General features: G+C 34.6%; 1 protein-coding gene across 4 annotated transcripts in view; it reads right to left on the reverse strand.

Annotated features, from left to right (window-relative positions):
* The window catches only part of MACC1 (MET transcriptional regulator MACC1), a 97,500-nt gene continuing 77,254 nt past the window's right edge, over window positions 1–20,246 (reverse strand). For all 4 annotated transcript variants that reach the window (XM_036230396.1, XM_036230398.1, XM_036230397.1 and 1 more), the window contains 4 exons: window positions 19,420–19,542; window positions 15,979–18,023; window positions 12,571–12,759; window positions 1–294 (listed from right to left, as the gene is read on the reverse strand). In XM_036230396.1, coding sequence (XP_036086289.1) covers window positions 82–294; window positions 12,571–12,759; window positions 15,979–18,023; window positions 19,420–19,542 — 2,570 coding nt within the window. In that variant the 3' untranslated portion in view covers window positions 1–81. The remainder of the gene's footprint in view (window positions 295–12,570; window positions 12,760–15,978; window positions 18,024–19,419; window positions 19,543–20,246) is intronic.

A 20,246-nucleotide genomic window follows, 5' to 3' on the forward strand; every position in this document is an offset into this window, starting at 1 on the left:
CACACACACACACACACACACACACACACACACACTACACCCCCTACTATTCTCCCTCCCCTCCAAAAGTACCCTTCATTTCTATACTTCCTCAGAAGTGGAGAAGGCAGTTGCTCTCAAAACCTCTAAAGAATTTACTAGTATTAAAGCTCCAGTTAAGTCTCGCCACTGCTTGGTCACAGGGTTTTTCATTCTGTCCAGAGCTGAGTGAAGGTCTTGAAGCACATCTCTGTAGCTATTTCCGTAGTGAGCACCCCAAGTGTAGAGAAAATCATAAGCAGGTTTCCACATCATCTATAAAGAAACAAAGACAGGTTGGAGTAGTGTGAAAGTAAGAAGAGAGTAAAGTGGATGCTTTAAAAAAGGTTTAAAAATCTCTTAGAAGAAAATGGAATATCAATTATACATGGACTTATTTAACATCATAGAAAACATGTTTTAATAATTATCGGTTCTGTGTTATATCCCTGTGTTTCTAACCAAGAGATTTTAAAAATAATGATTACAAGTAGGGCCGTTTTTCCCTCTTGATCCACCATCTGTATATACATTGCTCCTTGCCTTGATATGAATATAAAATTCCTTGCATAATTTTTGAGAATAAAAATGTTATCGAGATAAGCTTTTCACTTTCTGAGAGGCTTTTAAAGTTAAAGTAGTAACTCTTCTATTGTTATATCTCTCTGTGTTGAGCTTTATGAAACCATATATCATAAGGAGCTGTAAAGCATGTTTAATGATTTAAGTCATCTTATTTGAGGAAGTCTATAAATAAGGAAAAATATAGCTTCTTGTCAAGTCAAAAAGAAAGCAAAATTGTAGTTCTCTAATTTAAAAAGTGATTTAATGATACATTTTTGACCAAAAGAAAAATCAATATTCCACACTTCGTTATCCTTTCCCTAAGCACCCACCCATACTGATGACATCACTGTTTCCATAGAAATAAATGTACATCAAAGAGGATTGTCATGTACAAGTGTGTATGTAATGGTAACCAAGGCAACCAGGCTGGAAGTGAATAGAGACAAAGGCTGACCAAATAAGACAAACTGTAGAATACACCACATACAAATACAAACACACAAAAAAATTTAAAATGAATTTTCTCTAGGAAAACAACAGAATGAACCATGCAGTTACAATTGGAATATTTGGAATATAAATCTTATTACTTACTACTTCTTCGAGCTCACTAAACTAATTCATTTGTAATTTTATCACTTGCAAAATGCAGAAACAGACTGTGCTAAATATTACGCAGAGTCGCCTTCTTAAAATAGGGTCTCCATTAACAGTGGTATCACAAGAAGTAAGGCTTTGGGATATAATTTTTCACTCTTCTCTGACATCCCCATATACTCTACAACTTAAGTTAAAAGAATGAAAGACCTAAGTAAGGAGTTTCGTTATGCTTCAATTCAATCTGCATAAAAGCCTAGGCATCAGGCTCAAAAGATAATTTGATGTTATTTGTCCAAATTGGCATTACTTGGGTGTCATGAACACCCATATCTTCACCCCTCTTGACAAAGCTTGATTCTGCAAGGTAGAGAAGGGAAGACAATTATCAAAATTATACCACATCAAAGTGTTCAAGATGCAGCAACAGAAATCATCCCAGATTTTCATATATAAATTTTTCCCCTCATCAATGTGATTCATAAAGAATTATGTCTTCTACCATCAATAGAATGTGAATGAGGTGTGTTCTCTCATCTATTTTTCTATTTTTCTGAATACTCACATTGAAACCAAACCTCCTAAAGGTGCAGGTTGCCACTAATAGCTCAGCAATGGAAGATGAGTTGAGGCATATTAAATAGACTTTTGTGCCAGACTCAATTTTGCCTGTTACTTCTCAGATGCAGAGAAGCACTAAACAAATGAGTTATTATCTATTACGGAGAGAAACCCTCTATAAAAACTTTGAGACCTGTATTCTATGTTGCATGCACTCAATTTTCCCTGATGCTCAACTAACTGGTACATTATTTTTCAGTTTGTCATGTAGTGTTTAAAATAATGGTGTTTATAGCTAACGGCATCTAAGACTTTATTCTAAGTCCCTGAGTGATTGAGTCTGATAAAAGATGTATTTGAGAATATTTTATGATACACAGCAACTGAAGGCATTTCACAACCAAGGTGATAGCATACTATCACAAAAAACAGATGCCTCTTAAGAATCTCAAACGGGTAATTTTGGGGTGGTTCGCGACTCTACAGATTAGGACTTTAAAGTCAGAGGCAGCTGAATGGCCTCACCAACTTTCCTGGGTAGAGAAGCTCTGCACCACACATCTTGGTACAGCACATGGATTGCTATGTATAGAAAAGCCTGAGGCATACTCAGTCATGAAGCAGCCCCTCAGTGCTGTACTGATCAGGTGATGTAGGAGTTGAAAACTGGATTCAGAAGTCCAATGATATACACCTATCCACTCACTTTTGCAGACGGCAATGTAACCCCCTCACGTTTGGCAATTTGTACTGAGAGTAGAGCAGGATGACCAGCTCTTGCAAATCAGAGAAATTTGGAGAGATTGCTGAGTTCTAGATTCTAATTAGGACTTCTGAAAGTGTGAAAAGAATTCCCAGTAGTCCTCTGAATTACTCAGAAATGCAGGGAGGGATACTGCCCTAAACTCACTGGAGAGTCCCTGGAGTATAAACCATAAGCTGCCTAGGAATGGATACAATAGCAATGGGCTGAGGACATTAGGGTAACGGTAGACTTCGTGATTTGTATTCAAATATCAGTACACTTGGCATTCCATTTTTTTTCTCTTTGCAGCAAACTAAACCTGAGAATTTCTTCAGTGCAAAATTGTTTTGCTATACATATCACTGATTGCTCTCAACGCAGATGACAGAAAAGCATTGTTGTTGTACAAACACAATAGAAATATTTGAAATACATTTTTATTCATTAAATAATTATTTCACTTATTAAACCAAAAATTATTGAGTACTTATTTTGTTACATAAAGGGATAAAATTATTAATATGATTCTTGATTTTAGAAATTTATAGTATAGAAGGGAGAGAGATCCTTGCATAAACAATGGCAGAATGTATGGATAGACAGGACTTGGTAATGAATAACAGTTAAGAAAAAATGCAAAAATTACTAGCATATTTTAATTCAGCCTGAGATAAAAATGATACTTCCATTAACTGAGAAGAACCGTGGTATAATAGAAAGAAAGATAGGTTTTGGTGTCAGCACCAAAACCTGGCTTCACATCTGTGTTCCACTGCCTATCGAATGGGTTACTCTGAGTAAATTAAGCAAATTGTCTGAACTCTGAATTTTTTAATCAATAAAGTATGGTACAAACTTATAAGTCTTAAGTCCAAAACACATCATGTAGTGTCTGGAATATAGTAGAAAAATGAGTACTTTTTGCATGAGGGCAAGATAAGAAGTCTAGTTTTAGCCTTACTGAATGTGAAGTAAAGGAGGGGCTCTCTGATAAGAAACTGGAGTGGGGAGATGATCTCCAGGGTGAAGTCGAGAGTTTAGGATCACTCATGATACAGGAATGCTGAAAAGCATGAGAGCAAAGGAAAATGCCAGAAATGAGAATAAAAGGAAGTACAATTTAACGTTTAAATAAGTCCAAGATTAAGGGCCACAAGTAAGAAATAGAAGCGATAAATGAAGAGAAACTGGAGTCAGAGTGATAGAAAAGGAAACAAGGTGCTTCATGTGGCAAAAGCCAAGGCCTAATAGCATCCCCCAAAAGATACTGCAGTGGTTTCCTGGAGCCAGTTCCTCAGAGCCAACTATTCACACAGCCTCCCAATCCATGTTCAATGACGTCACATAGGGAGGTTAATATCCTCCATGTTGGGAGTATTTATTTACACCATAGAAACTGGCAAAAGCTATTATTAAAGAGTTGGATGTCAAACATCTACCAACACGCCACTCACTGAGAACAACCATTTTCTGTCACCTCTCCTGCTACCTCTAACATCAAGTAGTGTGGAAACATGAAGGAAAACTGAAAAAAAGACAGGATTTTGGCAATTAGTAGGTCTGAAACCTTGGAGAAAGCAGTTTAAAGAGAGTGGTGGAGGCCAGATTGCAGGTACGAGCAGGTGCCAAGGAAACGGAAGCCTCAGAACAAACAGATCACATTTGAAATTTGAAAATTAAAGGAAGAGAGACAAAGCTAGAAGAAGCAGTGAAAAATAAATATATTTTTTAATAGCAAAAATATACTAAAATAAATGTAAAAGGTAATATTCTACGATGAAAAGGAGAGTTTGTTTTGTATCCTAACTTTGCTAGATGAAGAATTTAGGGTTTTTGAAATTAAAGAGGTAGCCTATATAAGACACGCATGAAGAAAAGTTAAATTCCTTTAGGCAGTGAACATAAATACAGGTGAATATTAAAATTATTATGGAGTCGGGGTATATAACTAAGGAGGCAAGTACCAAGAAAAATTGAAAAGGGATGGGATCAATGGGATATGTTAAAGTTACACACTTGATATACTGATTAAAATGTTAAATTTGGGGAACTAGATTTTCCCTTAATAAACCAACCTCTGCCAGGTTATGGTAAATATAACTTTTTCTGTATTGAGATTAGCCTTAATGACATCTGACAAAAAGTCCAGCTTTCATCAATGCAATAGTCTAATCAGTTGTTTTCCTCTGTGGTATAGATATGACATTTCAACTCAAGTCTTTAAATGCTTACATTTTTATTTCTTAGCATTTCTTATTATCTTATGTTAGTCTAGTTTTCTTATTCAGCAAGTGAACATCTATTATCAAAAGCAAAGACAAAAGAGGTAACTTACATACATTGATTAACTACAGACTTTAAAAATTATGTGCAAAAATACATACACATTAAGGCTACAAAGGATTCTACACTATGTGGGAAATTAAAAGGAAAATGAAATCATTTTCTCTGGAAATGACTGAATGAATAAAATGAGTAGAATAAACAATTTTCTTTCCAGGATGACTTAAGATAAGTCCTCCAAAAGCTGGAATTGAGTTGTGGACTGCCAACATCTTTTCCAGGTTTATGTTATCTTAAGTCTATATTCAGTCTTTTGAAAATAGTTCTGCTCTTGCTCAATGTGATGATTTAAGAGAAGATAAGCAGCAACTCTGCACTAATGCTTTGACAAATCAAAGGAAAGCATGAAGGTTTGCTTTTATTGAATTATTCTTAACCACAAAACAAATTCTCTTGGTCATCTCATCTCTATCACAAATATTGACTACACAGGCATCATTCTTATCCCTCTGCTCTTGGATTTTTAATGTTAACTTCATGGTGTTATGAGTTTGTCTTTGAACAAGAAGCACAAGGCTGATAGAACAGAGTTGTTCATTTCTCACCTATGTGTTTTGATCTCTGTATAAATGGCAGAAGCATCGCTAAACATTTAATCTATTAAAGTTGAGTGGTTTTCCAATGTCTCAGCATTTGTGTGGAATATGTCTTACTTTGGTTTATCTTCTAGGTATTGGAGGACAAAGGCAAAAGTAAAGGAGCAATAAAAAATGTAATAAGTGGAATGACAAAAGTGGAACAGGAACGGAGATTAAAAAGAATAGTTTTCCAAATTTAGAGTGCTTATTCCCAGAAGCCAATAAGACTTTAGATAATGCAATAGATAATGAAATGCAATACGAATAAAAGCAACTTAGATATGAACATAGTATCTATGTCTTTTTTTAGCTTGCAAAATGTGAGTTGCATAAAGAATTCAATTGGTTTTAACTACCTTTGGGTAATTACATTCTGCCACATTAAAGGATTAATAATCCACCTACTTTTTTCACAAAACTATAGAAGCAATGTTTTATTTTAAGTACAATTAGGTGCAGAAATATCAAGGTAAATTTGTCTAATTAATGATTATTATATGTATTCTATCTTCAGATGTCTGCAATATCCAGGTGGGCCTCCTGTCACCTGTAATTGGTAAGCACACACTTGTTGTTGAAGATGAGGTAGCCAGTATCTTTAGAAGAGAACATATTAGGGGTCCCTATTTCCTCAGAAGGGAGATGGTACTCGGTTGACACCTGACATGAGATTCTCTTGGAAAAGACTCTTTAGAGACAGCCAGCTCTATTCGTTCTGCATAACCAACCACTTGGAACATTAGGGATTAAGCCTGAGAAAGATAGAGGACCTGTTTCTTGCTTGTACATCTGCTCAAAACAGTCTAACATCATAAGAAAACCTGCTGGTCAAACCATTTCTCACAAATTCCAAGTTAGGATTCCATGCTGCCTCCTTATCATCCAACCCTCAACTCCCGTTACAGCTGTATGTTAGTAGAGACATCCGAACATCAAAGTTTAAAGAAATTAGCCTTCTCCAATCCAATCTTTCAATGTAAATATGGAAGTAAATGAGGGAAAATATAGCGGTAAGTGCTCTGGAATTAGAGAACCACATCATGGGTTTGAATCTAGGCTCTTTCTTACCAGCTCTAGAATTTTGGGTAAGTTATGGAATGTCCCTGAGTGCCTGTTTTTTCATTTTGTAAAATGGGTGGTGAGGCGGGGGAGGTGGAGGGGAGGTGTACCTAGGTCCATAAAAGTACTGCTGAGTATACAAGTAAACAGGTAGGAAGGGCCCTGGCACACACTAGATGCTTGATTAATGTTAATTGCAGTTTGTACCTGGAGTTAAGTTAAATAACAAAACTACAGTCAAACATCTAGAAAAAGAATCCAGGTTTCCTGGCTATAAATCTAGGGACATTTCACTAAGGTAATGCCACAAATCTATCTCAATTTTAAGCTATTTCAATATATACTGATTCAGGTCTATACTTAGCTGGATTTTGGTTTTCTGAAATTCCTTACTGTTTGTGATCCCTAATAATAAAACTTGATAAAAAAAAATATCAAATATTAGTATCTCTAAATCTATTTTAAAATAGCTTTATAATAGTTAACCTAATGTGATTATTTCTATTTATTTTCAGAGTGCTAATGAGACATATAATACAGAATTAAATCAAAGATTATAAGAATATAATGTGTCGTCCCACAAATTTTACTGTGATTTGATTTCTTTATTCCACCATTTCAAAAAATGGTGGAATAAGACTGTAGCAACAGCCTTAAAGTACTGCGAAAACCAGACAATGGTAATCTAAATATGTCACTGTGCCAAATCTCTAGTAGAAACAATAAAGATTTTGAATAATTATTCTATACACTTTACCGCTGGTAGATGAATTCTCATATAATACTTATTCCTTTTTAAAGAAATTGCAAATGTATTTCTTACTGTAAGAGAACAGCAAACTATAGATTTAAGTACCAAAGCCAGAAATAACTAGTTCCAGATGCCAAACTGGACAATGCCATGTCCCTGGCAGTTGAATCCAGAAGGTGCCATGTGAGCCAGAAAACCAGAAGGGTCCAAGGACATTCCTTTTACCTTTTGCAAGAGATACTTTCCCAGGAAAATGAAATGTTGGTAAGCTAGTAAGAAAAGCTGATCAGCCAAGACTTTTTCACATTTTTTTCCCATGTATTATCATTCTGTCAGTTTTTTCAAAAACCTGAAATCACTGCTGACTTTTTCTTTCTATTGTTACCCTCAGCCATTATACTAAAAATTACTATACATTACCTTGTTCCCTTTTCTAAGATCACTCAATGTCACACTGTTGCCAAACTTATCTCTTTCTCAAAAGTAGATAACATGCATTTATTTAGCTACTACAGTGTGCAAAGAATAGTCCCAACTATTTTACACATATTATCTCATTTAATCCTCCAAACATTCAATGGGTAAGAGTATTATTTGCCTCATTTTTTTTTTTTAAATTATTCCTAGAAAAGTTAAGTAACTTGCCCAAAGTCCTAGAACTAATAGACAGTAGAGGTGGAACCGGAATCCGGACCAGGAATCTTAACTTCTGCTCTGGCAACCTCTTGAGAACTCTTTCATCAACATCAAAAAATATATATCTGGCCACACATCCCAATAATTATTAGGATTAATTCTACCCTCAAGCCCACATATTCCCCTTAGTGGTGTCTTTCTTTGTCACTGGCATGCAAAAGCACTGAAATCTCCTTCTCGTTCTCTGGAATTATTCACATGCTTCCCATCCTTCAGGACTAGGATGTGTTCCCTGTCAGCTTCTTCCCACTTTAATCATTTTTATTTAGTTAATTATAAAAAGACTTATCATCAGTAGAGCACAATGGATAGGACCGTGTATAAAATACCTGAATTGCAATTCTAATGATCTGAGTGCCTATGCCTACTCTAGATAACCTACACAAATTCATTCATTCTTAGTTTGCATTCCTGTAAAAACAGATGATAAAAAAATTTGTTGAAATAAATGAGACATTGCAAAGAAAATGTTCATGATGATCAGCTGACACTCAGTAAATACATAATAAACTGAACGATTATCATTCATATTGTTAGTTATTTTCACTTTTTTAAAGTATTTAATCATATACTTCTTTAAAATATAATAATTCAAATATTAACAGTTTACCCCAATTTTCAGGCCAAATGAAAAAAATATCATATTTTTCTTTCTGTTTGTGTTTTTTTGTAGCTCCTGCTGCTCCGATGCTAAGAAATGGTAACTTAAATTGGGAAGTGAACCTTTAGTGTTCACACTGAATAAGATGGAAAGATCATACTCTTTATTGTTAGGCAGGGAGGGTGTCGAGAAAGAGAGAAATTATTGTCACATATGGTCATAACCCTGAGGGTTAAATGAAGACTACCTAATTTAGGCCTTTGAATATCTTATCCCTGAAATCCTCAGCATCACCCCTTGTAAAATCCAACTCTTTTTTTAAAGACAGGCTATTTTTCTAATATTTTATTAATTCCTATTTTTTTTAAATTAAAGCTCTAAATATCTTCAGAAAAATGCCAATGAAATTTTACTGACTTTCATAAGAAAACCTTGGCAATAATTAAATATCTTTGTATAGCATAAGTGTATTTTTTTCAAAAGAAATACTCTGTGACACATGTTTAACTTATAATCATATTTCTAGTTTTACAGTTTTGGTTTTATGTAGGAATTGCAATGTCATTAGAAAAGTTGAGTAACATTTCTTAAAATTTAGGGAGATGGTTAATTTAAAAAGTGATGTTCTGAGAAGGCTCTAGAGAGAGGCTTTCTTTCATTTTATAAAAGAGTAAGAAATGGGCCAAAGAACTCAAGAAAAATCTGACAGAGATACTATTAATAATCCATTCTGTAATTGGCTTGAGGCTTGATGAAGTTGAGGCAAATTTTGGTAGTATCGTAACTTGAAAAAAAGGGGGGAAAAGGGAAATGAGAGGCTTAAACCCACCTGTCCTAATCTTGACAATGGGCTCTGCCACTGAGCCACCATATTACATTTGGAGTAAAGGACAGAACATAAAGTACAAGGACCCCAAAGTCAAAGGCCAGTGCTCTAAACAGGGCTCCACGAGTTCCTAGTTATTCCTGTTTAAGCAAGGAAGGTAGCCTCCCTACATTATAGACAATATTTGTGCTTGCTCCACAACTTTTTATTGAAAGGATTAAATAAGTTAACTTTTGAAACATTACTGGAATAGTGCCTGGCACAGAGCAAGTGCCAGATAACTGTTAGATATGATAAAAACAGAACAAAGGGATAAGAGAGAAATCAGAAAGAAAGGAAAGTGAGTAAGAGCCTGATTGCAGGCATTGGCACTCAGAGAGGGAATTTTCGGAATGTGTGCCCTCTGAGGCAGTGAGATAAGGGACATAAAAGCAGCTTGAGAACCATGAAACCTTGTTCTCTCCCTGCCCTAATTCCACTTCCCTCCCCCAGAACTAGTATCAGTATGTTTTCAAATCAACTACTTGATTTGTAAATTGATCATATTTAAGAATCATCTCCTTCCTAAGAGAAAAAATTGTGCAGCTATTTTTTTTCAGAGGGTTGCAAATTAGCATATATTTACCTGTAGTTTAAGTTGCCGAACAGGTAAATATTCCCATAGATTATTTGGGGTGGCTTTAGGTCAATATACTGTGGATTACATTTAAGCATTTAATAACATGGATCAGAATGATGACTGTTAGTATTAATCACAATAAATTAGACCATAGCCCACAGAAAGACACCTAGGGGCTTTCCTTTCTGCTTCTGAGTACTTATTAGCCTCTGGCATAGACTTAGTTGTTTGTGATTTGGATTATGTAAAAGTAAATCCTGGAAAAGTAGGCTGTTTGTTTGGTTTCCATTAAGACATGAGGGAAGACAAACTATAAACAACCATAATGATAGAGAAGTCATATGTTTAACAAAGCTGAGAATATAAATAACTCTGATAAACAATGCTCAACAAAAACTTTTTAAAAACAGAGTTATTAAGAAAAGTTCTGCTTTCAATTACACAATTTTTAAAAAGATTTTTAGAGCCATTTAAGGTTCACAGCAAAATTGAGAAGAAGGTACAGAGATAAACCATATATCCCCTGCCCCCGTGCAGGCATAGGCTCCCCTATTGTCTGCATCCTTCACCAGAATAGTATATTTGTTATAATTGATGAATCTACATTGGTAAATCATAATCACCCCAAATCCATAGTTTATATTAGGGCTTTCTCTTTGTGTTGTACGCCATGTGGGTCTGGGAAAATGTGTATCCATCATTATAGTATCCATCATTATAGTATCATACCAAATAATTTCACTGCCTTAAAAATCCTCTGTGCTCGACCTGTACATCCCTCTCCCTCCCAACCCCTGGCCAACACTGATCTTTTTACTATCTCGATAGTTTTGTTTTTTCCAGAATATCGTGTATTTGGAATCATAGTATGTAGGCTTTTCAGATTGGCTTCTTTTGCTTAGTAATATGTATTTAAGGTTCCCTGATGTCTTTTCATGGATTAATAGCTTATTTCTTTTTGACACTGAATAATATCCATTGCCTGGACGTAAACAGTTTAATTATCCATTCACCTACCAAAGGCATCTTGATTACTTCCAAGTTTTGGCAATTATGAATAAAGTTGTTATAAACATTTATGCACATTTTTTTTGTGTGTGTGTGGACATAAGTTTTCAGTCTCTTTGGGTAAATACCAAGGAGCATGACTAATAGATTACAAGCTGAGAGTATGTTTCATTTGTAAGAAACAGACAAACTCCCTTCCAGAGTGACTGTACCATTTCGCATTCCCACCTGCAGTAGATGAGGGCTTCTGTTGTTCCACACCCTCCACAGCATTTGGCGTCAGCGTTCTGGTCTTGTCCATTCTAACAGGTGCAGAGTGGTAGCTCAGACAACTGTTTAATCGGTTAACTGAACTATCAGAGCAGCAGGTCCTTTATAATATTGTTCTTTTATATACTTCCTTAAAATTTTTTCATCTTTTAGCTCACTCAGTAGAAACTAATTTGTAGGTTGTAACATCCTGCTTAGAGTACAGAGATCAATGTAGTCTGTGAGGAAGAAACATCCTGAGCCTCCAGCTCCTCCTGGCTAAAGAGTCTTGTTTAGAGGAGTCTTGCTAGAGAGCCAGGCTCCAGTCCCTCAGAAGTGGGCCTACTGAGATCTCCACTGCACCTGCTATGATTCAGCTGACTTAAGTTGACTCTTCTCCCTTCAAGGAAAAGTTGTCTTGTCTTGCATAGCCATCTAGCATAGTTGCTTCAAACTAAGAAAATTTTCTCAAGAAATTAATTCTTAGCTCTCTGTCCAAAAAGGAAGTGAAGAACATAGCTTCTGCCTCCTACACCAAGTCATCATCTAATCAGAGAGAGAATCTTTCCTTAACAGAAATATCTCAAGAATGTGTACACTTATGTGAGACAAAGATACAGAACATTTTATATGTGCTCATCCCTGGGATGCTTTTTATTTAAGTCAATAATAGTACACTCACATTTCTTTATGGGAAATAGAGAAAATATTTATCTAACTTACACGTTTGTTTTAATATTAAGAAAAACAATATTTGCAAAGTAAATATTTACTTTATTCTCCATGCTGTCATTCTGTACTTGATATCTATAATTCTCTTATATGCAAAATTGTGAAGGAGATAAAAAAGCATATATATATATATATGAGATAAATATTACCAGGGACCCCACACTATCCACCCTCTTAATGTTTCCTGTCAACTAACATCATTTATCACAAATTACTAAGTCTATACCTCAGGATGACAATGCTTATTATCATATCTTTTTCCCTCGCCTTGATAGAATCCCATCTCCACCCTTCAAAGTTTATCCTTTCTCTGCTTCAAGTTCTTATTGCTCTGCCTACCAACTGGCTAGCTATCTAACTGGTCAATTCATTTGATCAAAGACCATGCTGATATGCAATCCAACAGGAGAAACATCAATATGTGTTAAAGGCTTGCAATGCTTGAAAGAGTGATGTGTGTATATTTCAGATAATATCAATGATTATAGGGGCAGTGACTTCAGTTAGTGGTTCTCTAGGATACTCCCCAATTCATCCACGTAAATGGTTCAGGCTTGATTACATTTGATTTACTTGGTCTGCAACTTCTCACTATTGAATTAGACAAACAAAAACATTACCTCAACAGCAACAACTCCAGATTTTCCTCGGTGAGGAATTTCATATGCTTCCATTTGTTGCTTTGTGAGTCGTACTAACTTTTCCGCTAGTTCCCTCCAGCCTTTTCCAAGCTTGACAGCTGAAGTCAGAATAGCAGTCTCTTGGATGATATGTGCTACTAACCCTTGGCAATCCATCTTGAGCAGAGCCTGTAGCAATAATTACATGTTATAATTAAAAGCAACTAATTGGGCTTTTTCTTATAAATTAAATTTTCATTACATATTCTAGAAACTGGCATCCTTCTTTTCATCACATCTAATATTTGAGTTTCCTAAAATTTAAAAATTTGATTTACTTTTAAGCAAATCCAACCAGCAAATTAGAGCAGACACAACTGAACCAAAATTAGGGGAGATTTAAGACTAACTCAGTTGCTAATTATAGGGCCTTGGGTAAAACCACTTACCTAACCTGTTTCTTAATATCTTTTATTACAAAAGGAGGACATTGAACTAGACAATTCTATAGATACCCTGAGGTTTTAGCAGTCTATAATTTATCAACCCAGGGATGATTATTCACTCTACAAAAAATAATTCCTTTCCTTACCATCAGCTATAGGATTTCCCTAAGGAGTGAGTATACTGGTGATGGTAAACATTATTCTATTTTTCATCAAAATGTGATTAAAAAATTCCCCAAATCATGCCTACTGCATGAAAATGAGACACTCCTATAACTTTAAACAAAGCTACTGATAGTTATGACTTTAAAGAAAGAAAAAAAAATTGAGTCTTCTGCAATGCAAAATAGAAAAGCATCAGACTCTTTCTTTCTTCCTCAATAGGCATCAGAGCTTTGTCAAACACTGAACATATTTCAAGTGAGTCTACAAACTTTCTTCTGCCTTGAATATATTTTAAAAATATGGATTTAGATCTATCTATATCTCTGCTCCATTCAAATAAGCAAATAAACGTGTTTGGTAGCCCCTTATCACTGAATGGCACTTAAAAGCTTTATCTACCATTATAAAACAATAAGTAAAAAATGAATGACCAAGTAAGGCAACATTTATATCCATAGAGTGTTCATTACGATGGAACCATTAGAAGGACTACCCCATGGTCTTTATACACAGACCTTATATTGATCCATAAATTTATAGTGAGGAGTTATGATTTCAAGGAGTAGTACTAAGCCAGCAGGCCCCTGAGGTTCCTTTTAATAAACTGGAGTGGGTTTAGCAATTCTGGTTCCAGTTTCTTGTTTTAAGGGGAGGGGGAAGGGGGATCTGCACTCGGAAGTACAAAACCTGAGTTTTAAAGTCCAGTTCCACAAAGTATAGGACTTTAGGTAAATCATAAAAATATCTCTATTTAATAATATTTAAAATTTATAATTGTATTAACCAATATTACTCTCAATAAACTTAAATAAATAAATAAATAAATAAATAAATAAATAAATAAATAAATAACATAAAATGAATAATGTTACTTCTACCCCATCTAACTCCCTATAATAGGACTTTAGGTAAATCATAAAATATCTCTATGTCATGACATTTCAAATGAACAGTGTTACTTCCGCCCCTTCTAATTCCCTATAATCATTATGAAAATTGAATCAGATGCTAAAGTACTTTACAGAATGTAGTTTCAAGTATATAGGGAGAGCCAGTCTCAATGTCTAGCGATGACCAAAGGGTTTAGAGCCCACAATTTTTATCAGCTCCATTCCAGCTATTGCAATTTAGTATAGACTCCAAAAAAACTGTAGACTTACTATACAAATAAAGTTTCAAGAGATGGTAGCTATACCATGTACTCCATCATCTTCTGATCAGATAACTAGGTTTAAGTCACTTCCATTCAGAAATCCTGAAGCCCAGTGAAGGCATGGTATAAGTTTTTAGGAACAACTTACTCCCTTGAATGAGCTCTCCACAAGCACTGTCTAGTTAGTCATAAAAGCTACTCAATTTATTATCAGACATCAACACAGCGCAGGTATGATCAGGCGTAAACTTTCAGACCATTTGTCCAATACTTTTTTGCTACTAAGAGAAACAAGAAAGTAGTTTCCTACTCAAAACCTCATGGGACCATGCTGAACGTGAGCTGAGAGGAACGAGATATTGCAAAATGCATGTGTAGTTTTGACTAGGTAGACCAGCCAATGACTCTAAATGATCCAGATTAAGTGATAATGCAGTACGACATCATAAAATCATCTGCTTATCAACTGGATATTGGGGCTTTTAAAATTTAACCCCTTTCAGTATCACCGTAGAGTCATAAAAATAATTGAAGAAATGTTTTATATATACTTATTTCTTTATTATATAAACTATTGTTAATGTCACTGAAAAAATTTTTCTTCGAAAATTTCTCTTCTTCTTCTGTGTCTTGACTAAAATTTTGCTCCTCTCCATGAACTTGCTCATCTACATGAACAACTCATCTCTTTATAGGAGGATAGTAGCTTTAAGAACAGCTTTGGAACTAAAAACTTTTCAAGTCCCATCTCTGACACTAACCAACTGTGAAACTAACTTCCCAAGGCTTAGTTTCTTATATTTGTAAGATGAAGACTAACTATACTTCCCCCATAGAGTTGTTGTAATGGCTAAATTAGGTAGTGTGTACAGAATGCTCAGCACAGTGCTGAACACATAGAGAACCCTAGAGGAGTGTCAGCTAGCACATTCAAATTTTAGCCATTTTTAGAAATATGCTCTTGTTTTTTACTTTTATAAAATACTGAATTTCCACTTTAAAGGAAAAAAGTTCTTCATCTTCTTTATAAGTCTCCACTGAGCCTTACACTGGGGTGAATGCTATTTGAAAAAAAAAAAAATCTTATGAGTTCTATTGAAACATGAAGATTAAGAGGAGAATAAGCAATATTATTTTTTAGGTTATGATGAATTCCATACAGAAGAAGAATATTAAATTGCTAAGTAAAGGACATTAATTATATGTTTTAAAAAAACACTAAAAATTGGACTATAAGCAAAGGCCAGTTAATTAGTTTTGTTTCAGTGTGCTCTCATTCATTCATGTTATTGGAGTTTCTCTGATATTTTAAGAGCTATCCAAATATTTGCTAGAGGAAAAGAATCGTTTCATTGTTATGCTTTAGCACAAACAGAAACTTTAATCTTTCTTTAAAAGAGGATCCTCATGGGCCTAGTTTCTGGGAAATATGTAACTGAGTGTTACGATTTTCAACATCACAAAAATCACAACTGAAAGAAACTATAATGATCTTATAGGAAAAGCTATATGTTTGCTGTAGAGACATCAATTTATTTGAGACTGCTGAGAATTTTTGGTTGCTCTCATGTTCGGCTATAAATATTACTTAATTAAATAAAGTTACTTATGGTAAATAAATTACTGTGATCAAGCAATACTCACCACAATAAGTTCATAAAGAAAATTTCTGGTATTTCTGGCCGCATGGCAATCTTCCTTTAACTTCTTTAAAACATAAGCAACTTTTTCTGATTCTTTGTCTGCTTGTATTCGATCAAAATCTTCCAGTGTCAGATGTGAGTAACCCAAGACATCAGCTAAAACTTTCCAATCATAAACTTTTTCGGACACAAATGTTAATACAACTGCGTAGATATAAGTCAATTTTTTAAAGGGCAGGGCAATTTGTTCAAGAAGTTTCTTGGTTGTGAAGACACTATCTGACATAGACATTACTTGTTCTTTGGCAATGACCTTGATATTTTTGCAATGTACAAGTCCAATCTTACCTCTCAGGACTCCCACATACCATTCTTTCACTTTGGACTGTCCAATGGCTTTTACCTTGCTTTCTCCAAGAAGCGCTATTGTGTCCCCTTTGAAATATTCAAGTAAGTATTCGGTCTTGCTTTGTCTTAGCACTGTCTTCAGGGTTACCCCATAATTGGTAAAGTTCAACTTTCTGTCTTGAAACGTGGGATATTTAACATGCATTGTCAGTAATAAAGGAGCAGACTTGATTTCCTTCTCCTTCTGCAAATCACCTGGTGGAGTTGAGAGTCTTTTTAGGTTTGGGGCTGGATCAGGTGTAGTGATAAGGAATTGTGTAACTGATCTACCATTGGGAGGATCCAACTGAACACGAAAAACAAACAAGTGCATTTCTCTGGAGGCAACCAAAGAAAACAAAAATTGTTGATGAACTACTTGACTTGCTTCCAACTGCTTTTGCTTAATTTCTCTTCTTTCTCCTTTTGCCTTTACTTCGAAATCAGGATCACATGAAAAAACTGAAACACTTAAATCTTGTGGTGTGTCAAGTAAGAATGAATGCTTCCCCCAGAGCTGAAACACAACTGGAGACGTGTTTTTTCCACCCTTCTTAATATCAGAGATTGTAAGCTTCCCTGGCATGTAACTGTGTCCACAAACTGTGCAAATAGCAGTGAAACTTGGATGGATATATTTGGGCCCATATATTCCAACTGAGGTGGTTTTGTGGATATAATTCCAAATAGTGGCAGCTGGTGACTGAGTAGTTTTAGCTTGTGCAGCAACCACTAGATACATCACCTGACTCAAATCTATTAGCTTGACTTGGATAGTGTCTTCATAAATGTAGCAGTTGTTTAATACTTTGAAAGGGCCTTCTTTACTCAGGCTATGTAAACACACCATTTCTGTCATGACTTGGCTGAAAGGATCCTTTCTCACTTGAGCCCCAATTTTCATCTCCAGCAAAATAGCTTCCATTGTGTTTATGTTGCTTAACATGATTTCCAACAGTGGGCTTACAGTACACGAAAGATTGTGGTTAAGCATTTGTGGAGGATCAATAAAAACCCTGAGAGAGACCTCCTGGAATTCTCCTGCAGCTACATGACCTTGGGGCACGTGAACAGTGATCTCTGATTCAGGTAACTGTACTGACCCTCCTTGGTGGTCTAATTTACAAACTGTCATGGTCTCTGCAACTTGTGTTTGGGCCCATCCAGGACTCTGATTAATTGTATTCAGATCCAGGCAGGAGCGAGCCAGGTGGCGTTGACTTAACCAAGCCATTTTATAAGCTTCTCGATCATTTTGAAGCCATTCTAAGTCTTGTTCTAGGATCTGGTCAGAGTTAGGTATATTCTGATGGGCGTGTGCTGTGTCATCATCTAAAATGCCCAAAAGTTCTGAAACACTTTTAGATCTCCCTGATTTCCCTGAGGAAGACTTCCTAAGCAATTGATGCACATCAAGTTCATCACCAGAAGAATCAAAAGAATTTACAGTTTCTATTTCTCTAAAAAAAAGAAAAGGATCTTCCTTCAAGATGGAAATATTATCTTTCTTTTGATTATGTCTTAGCTGAGTTATGTCATCCAAAAATGGGTTAGAAGCAGACAGTTCATTCCAGAATGGATTTGTAGCTTTGGAAGCATTATTGCTGCAAATTGTGAAAGTATCTGGGCAACAGCGAAGCGAATCTGGGTCTGGACATTCTTGTTGTTTAAACAAAAACAAAGCAAAGCAAAAATGAGTGTTATTATGAGATACAACCAAGATTAACTTTATTACAGCTTAAAAAATGCAATACTTTTTATTCTGCTTTTTGATCACTAGTATAATAGCTGCAAAATTAATATTAAATCAGGTCAAATTTTCATGTTGTGAGGAAGGAGAAATTGTTCTACCAGTTTATTTTGACCATATGTAATGTTCTTTCATCTTAAGATTTCATGATTTATAAACAAATAAATGTTTAACAATGTAGATAATAATCAATTTAACAAATTTCCTTGAAAATGACCCATACTACATATTCTTATGCCTTATAGTTTTATATTTCATTTTCACAAAAGAAAATCTCTGAACAAATGAATAATTTAGTCAATTATCCAGATTTTTCTAAACATTGAATAGTTGGTCTCAAAACATCTAGATTATTCATTTAATGTTCTTCTGATAATATTCAATTTGTGAAAAATATGTTAATAGTTAAAATAATTTTTAAAGTAGAATATGCCAAATTAGGCAACTATGCATTTATCAGATTACTTTCTGATAACTATGTATTGATAAACTTTAATAACATTAAAAATCTTTTCACATAAGATAAACATTATATTTACTACTTGAAGGACTCCACTGAGCATTTTCACATCTAAAATGACAAAAAATGGGCCTATCACTATGAAATAAAATGTTATTACTTTGGAAAGTATTTTAAGAATCAGCAACACATTAAAATATTCACATATCAACTATAAGGAATTTCTCCATATTTCACAAATATTGAAGTCTTTTATGTTTACAGCTACTCATACTTGGTCATTTCTCAATAAATATTGGTAATGATTCTGTAGACTTTGTGAAGCTGGTGCTGCTGTAGAGAAAAATGAAAGCCAAAGGCCAGCCAAAAGAAAAAAATGAATTTAAGGGAACTGTCAGACTTATTTTTTTTAATATACATAGAACTATTATCTTGATTGAAATAAGTTTTAGGTGGCATGTATTAAAAATTATAAGATGCATTTTGAAAAAGAAAAGTTGCATTTCTTCTATTTCCATACCTTCTTCAACACAGTTCTAAGTCTCTTAAAACTACTATTCCTAAAGATTGATTCAATTTTTAATGCTCCATAAAGATTTTATAATCAATTCCAACCTCTAGAAATGTCTTCAACCTCCAGATTTTTATATACATGCTGCTTATACAATACTCATTTAATAATGAGTTTTTGCCTCATAATATATAATATGTTGGCTGCACTAGTATTTCTATGATAATGTTGGGAATTTATAATTCTTTTAATCTTATGTAGCACTTTTCAGAGGAAGAGTGCAATAATTGTTGGTGATGGATAAAAAAATTACAACAGTTATAAGTTCCTGTACCTGTGATATTGCAATTTTTTGAGGCTCTTCGGGCTTCCATGTCAATCAAATTTCCTTCAGACCTACTTTGTGAAATTCCTCCTGACCAAAAACGGGCTCTTTCACTGGTTAACATTTTTCCACCTACAAAATGAAAAACAAACATGTATGTAAGCATAGATAGGTTGGCAGAGAAACCAAAGTCAAAGTAGTTACACATATTAAATAGAAAGCTGCACATAAAAATACTCTACATAGGTCCTCTGCTTCTGGTAGGATGCTTTACTAGGTATGAATTAGCACTCCACTGAAAAATGCTGAGATTCTAGATTAACACCAACAAGCAAACCTAGAAATGCATTAGTGATCTTATATGAAAGTAATAATGTAAATCCATGGATAATAAAAAAGAATAGTAAGTTGAAACTTCAATTAATAGATATTTCCTGTTTGGCAGTTGGAAGACTAAAAAAATCACAAAACTGGAAATTCTTCCCCAAATCCTTCTATACATTCAATTCAGTTCCAAGAAACATCACAACATGTTATGTATATACAACATATATCATGTATATACATGTATTTGTAAGTTCTGAGCTATTTTAAATGCATATAGAAAAGCAAAAGGCTAATATTCAAGACAATCCAGAGGAAAAACATCATGAAAGTGGTATGCACCACCGGATATCAGTATTTATTATAAATAAATGCTAAATAAGACAATGCAGTTAGAACAGAAATAGACTAAGGACATGGAATAACCCCAGAAGGAGACTCGCCTTCACATGAAAATTTGATATGCAGAGCAGTATGGAAATGATGGATTATTCGATAAAAAGTTCTAGTAT

This window comes from Rousettus aegyptiacus, unplaced genomic scaffold (genome assembly GCF_014176215.1).
Source record: "Rousettus aegyptiacus isolate mRouAeg1 unplaced genomic scaffold, mRouAeg1.p scaffold_m13_p_13, whole genome shotgun sequence".
NCBI lineage: Eukaryota > Metazoa > Chordata > Mammalia > Chiroptera > Pteropodidae > Rousettus > Rousettus aegyptiacus.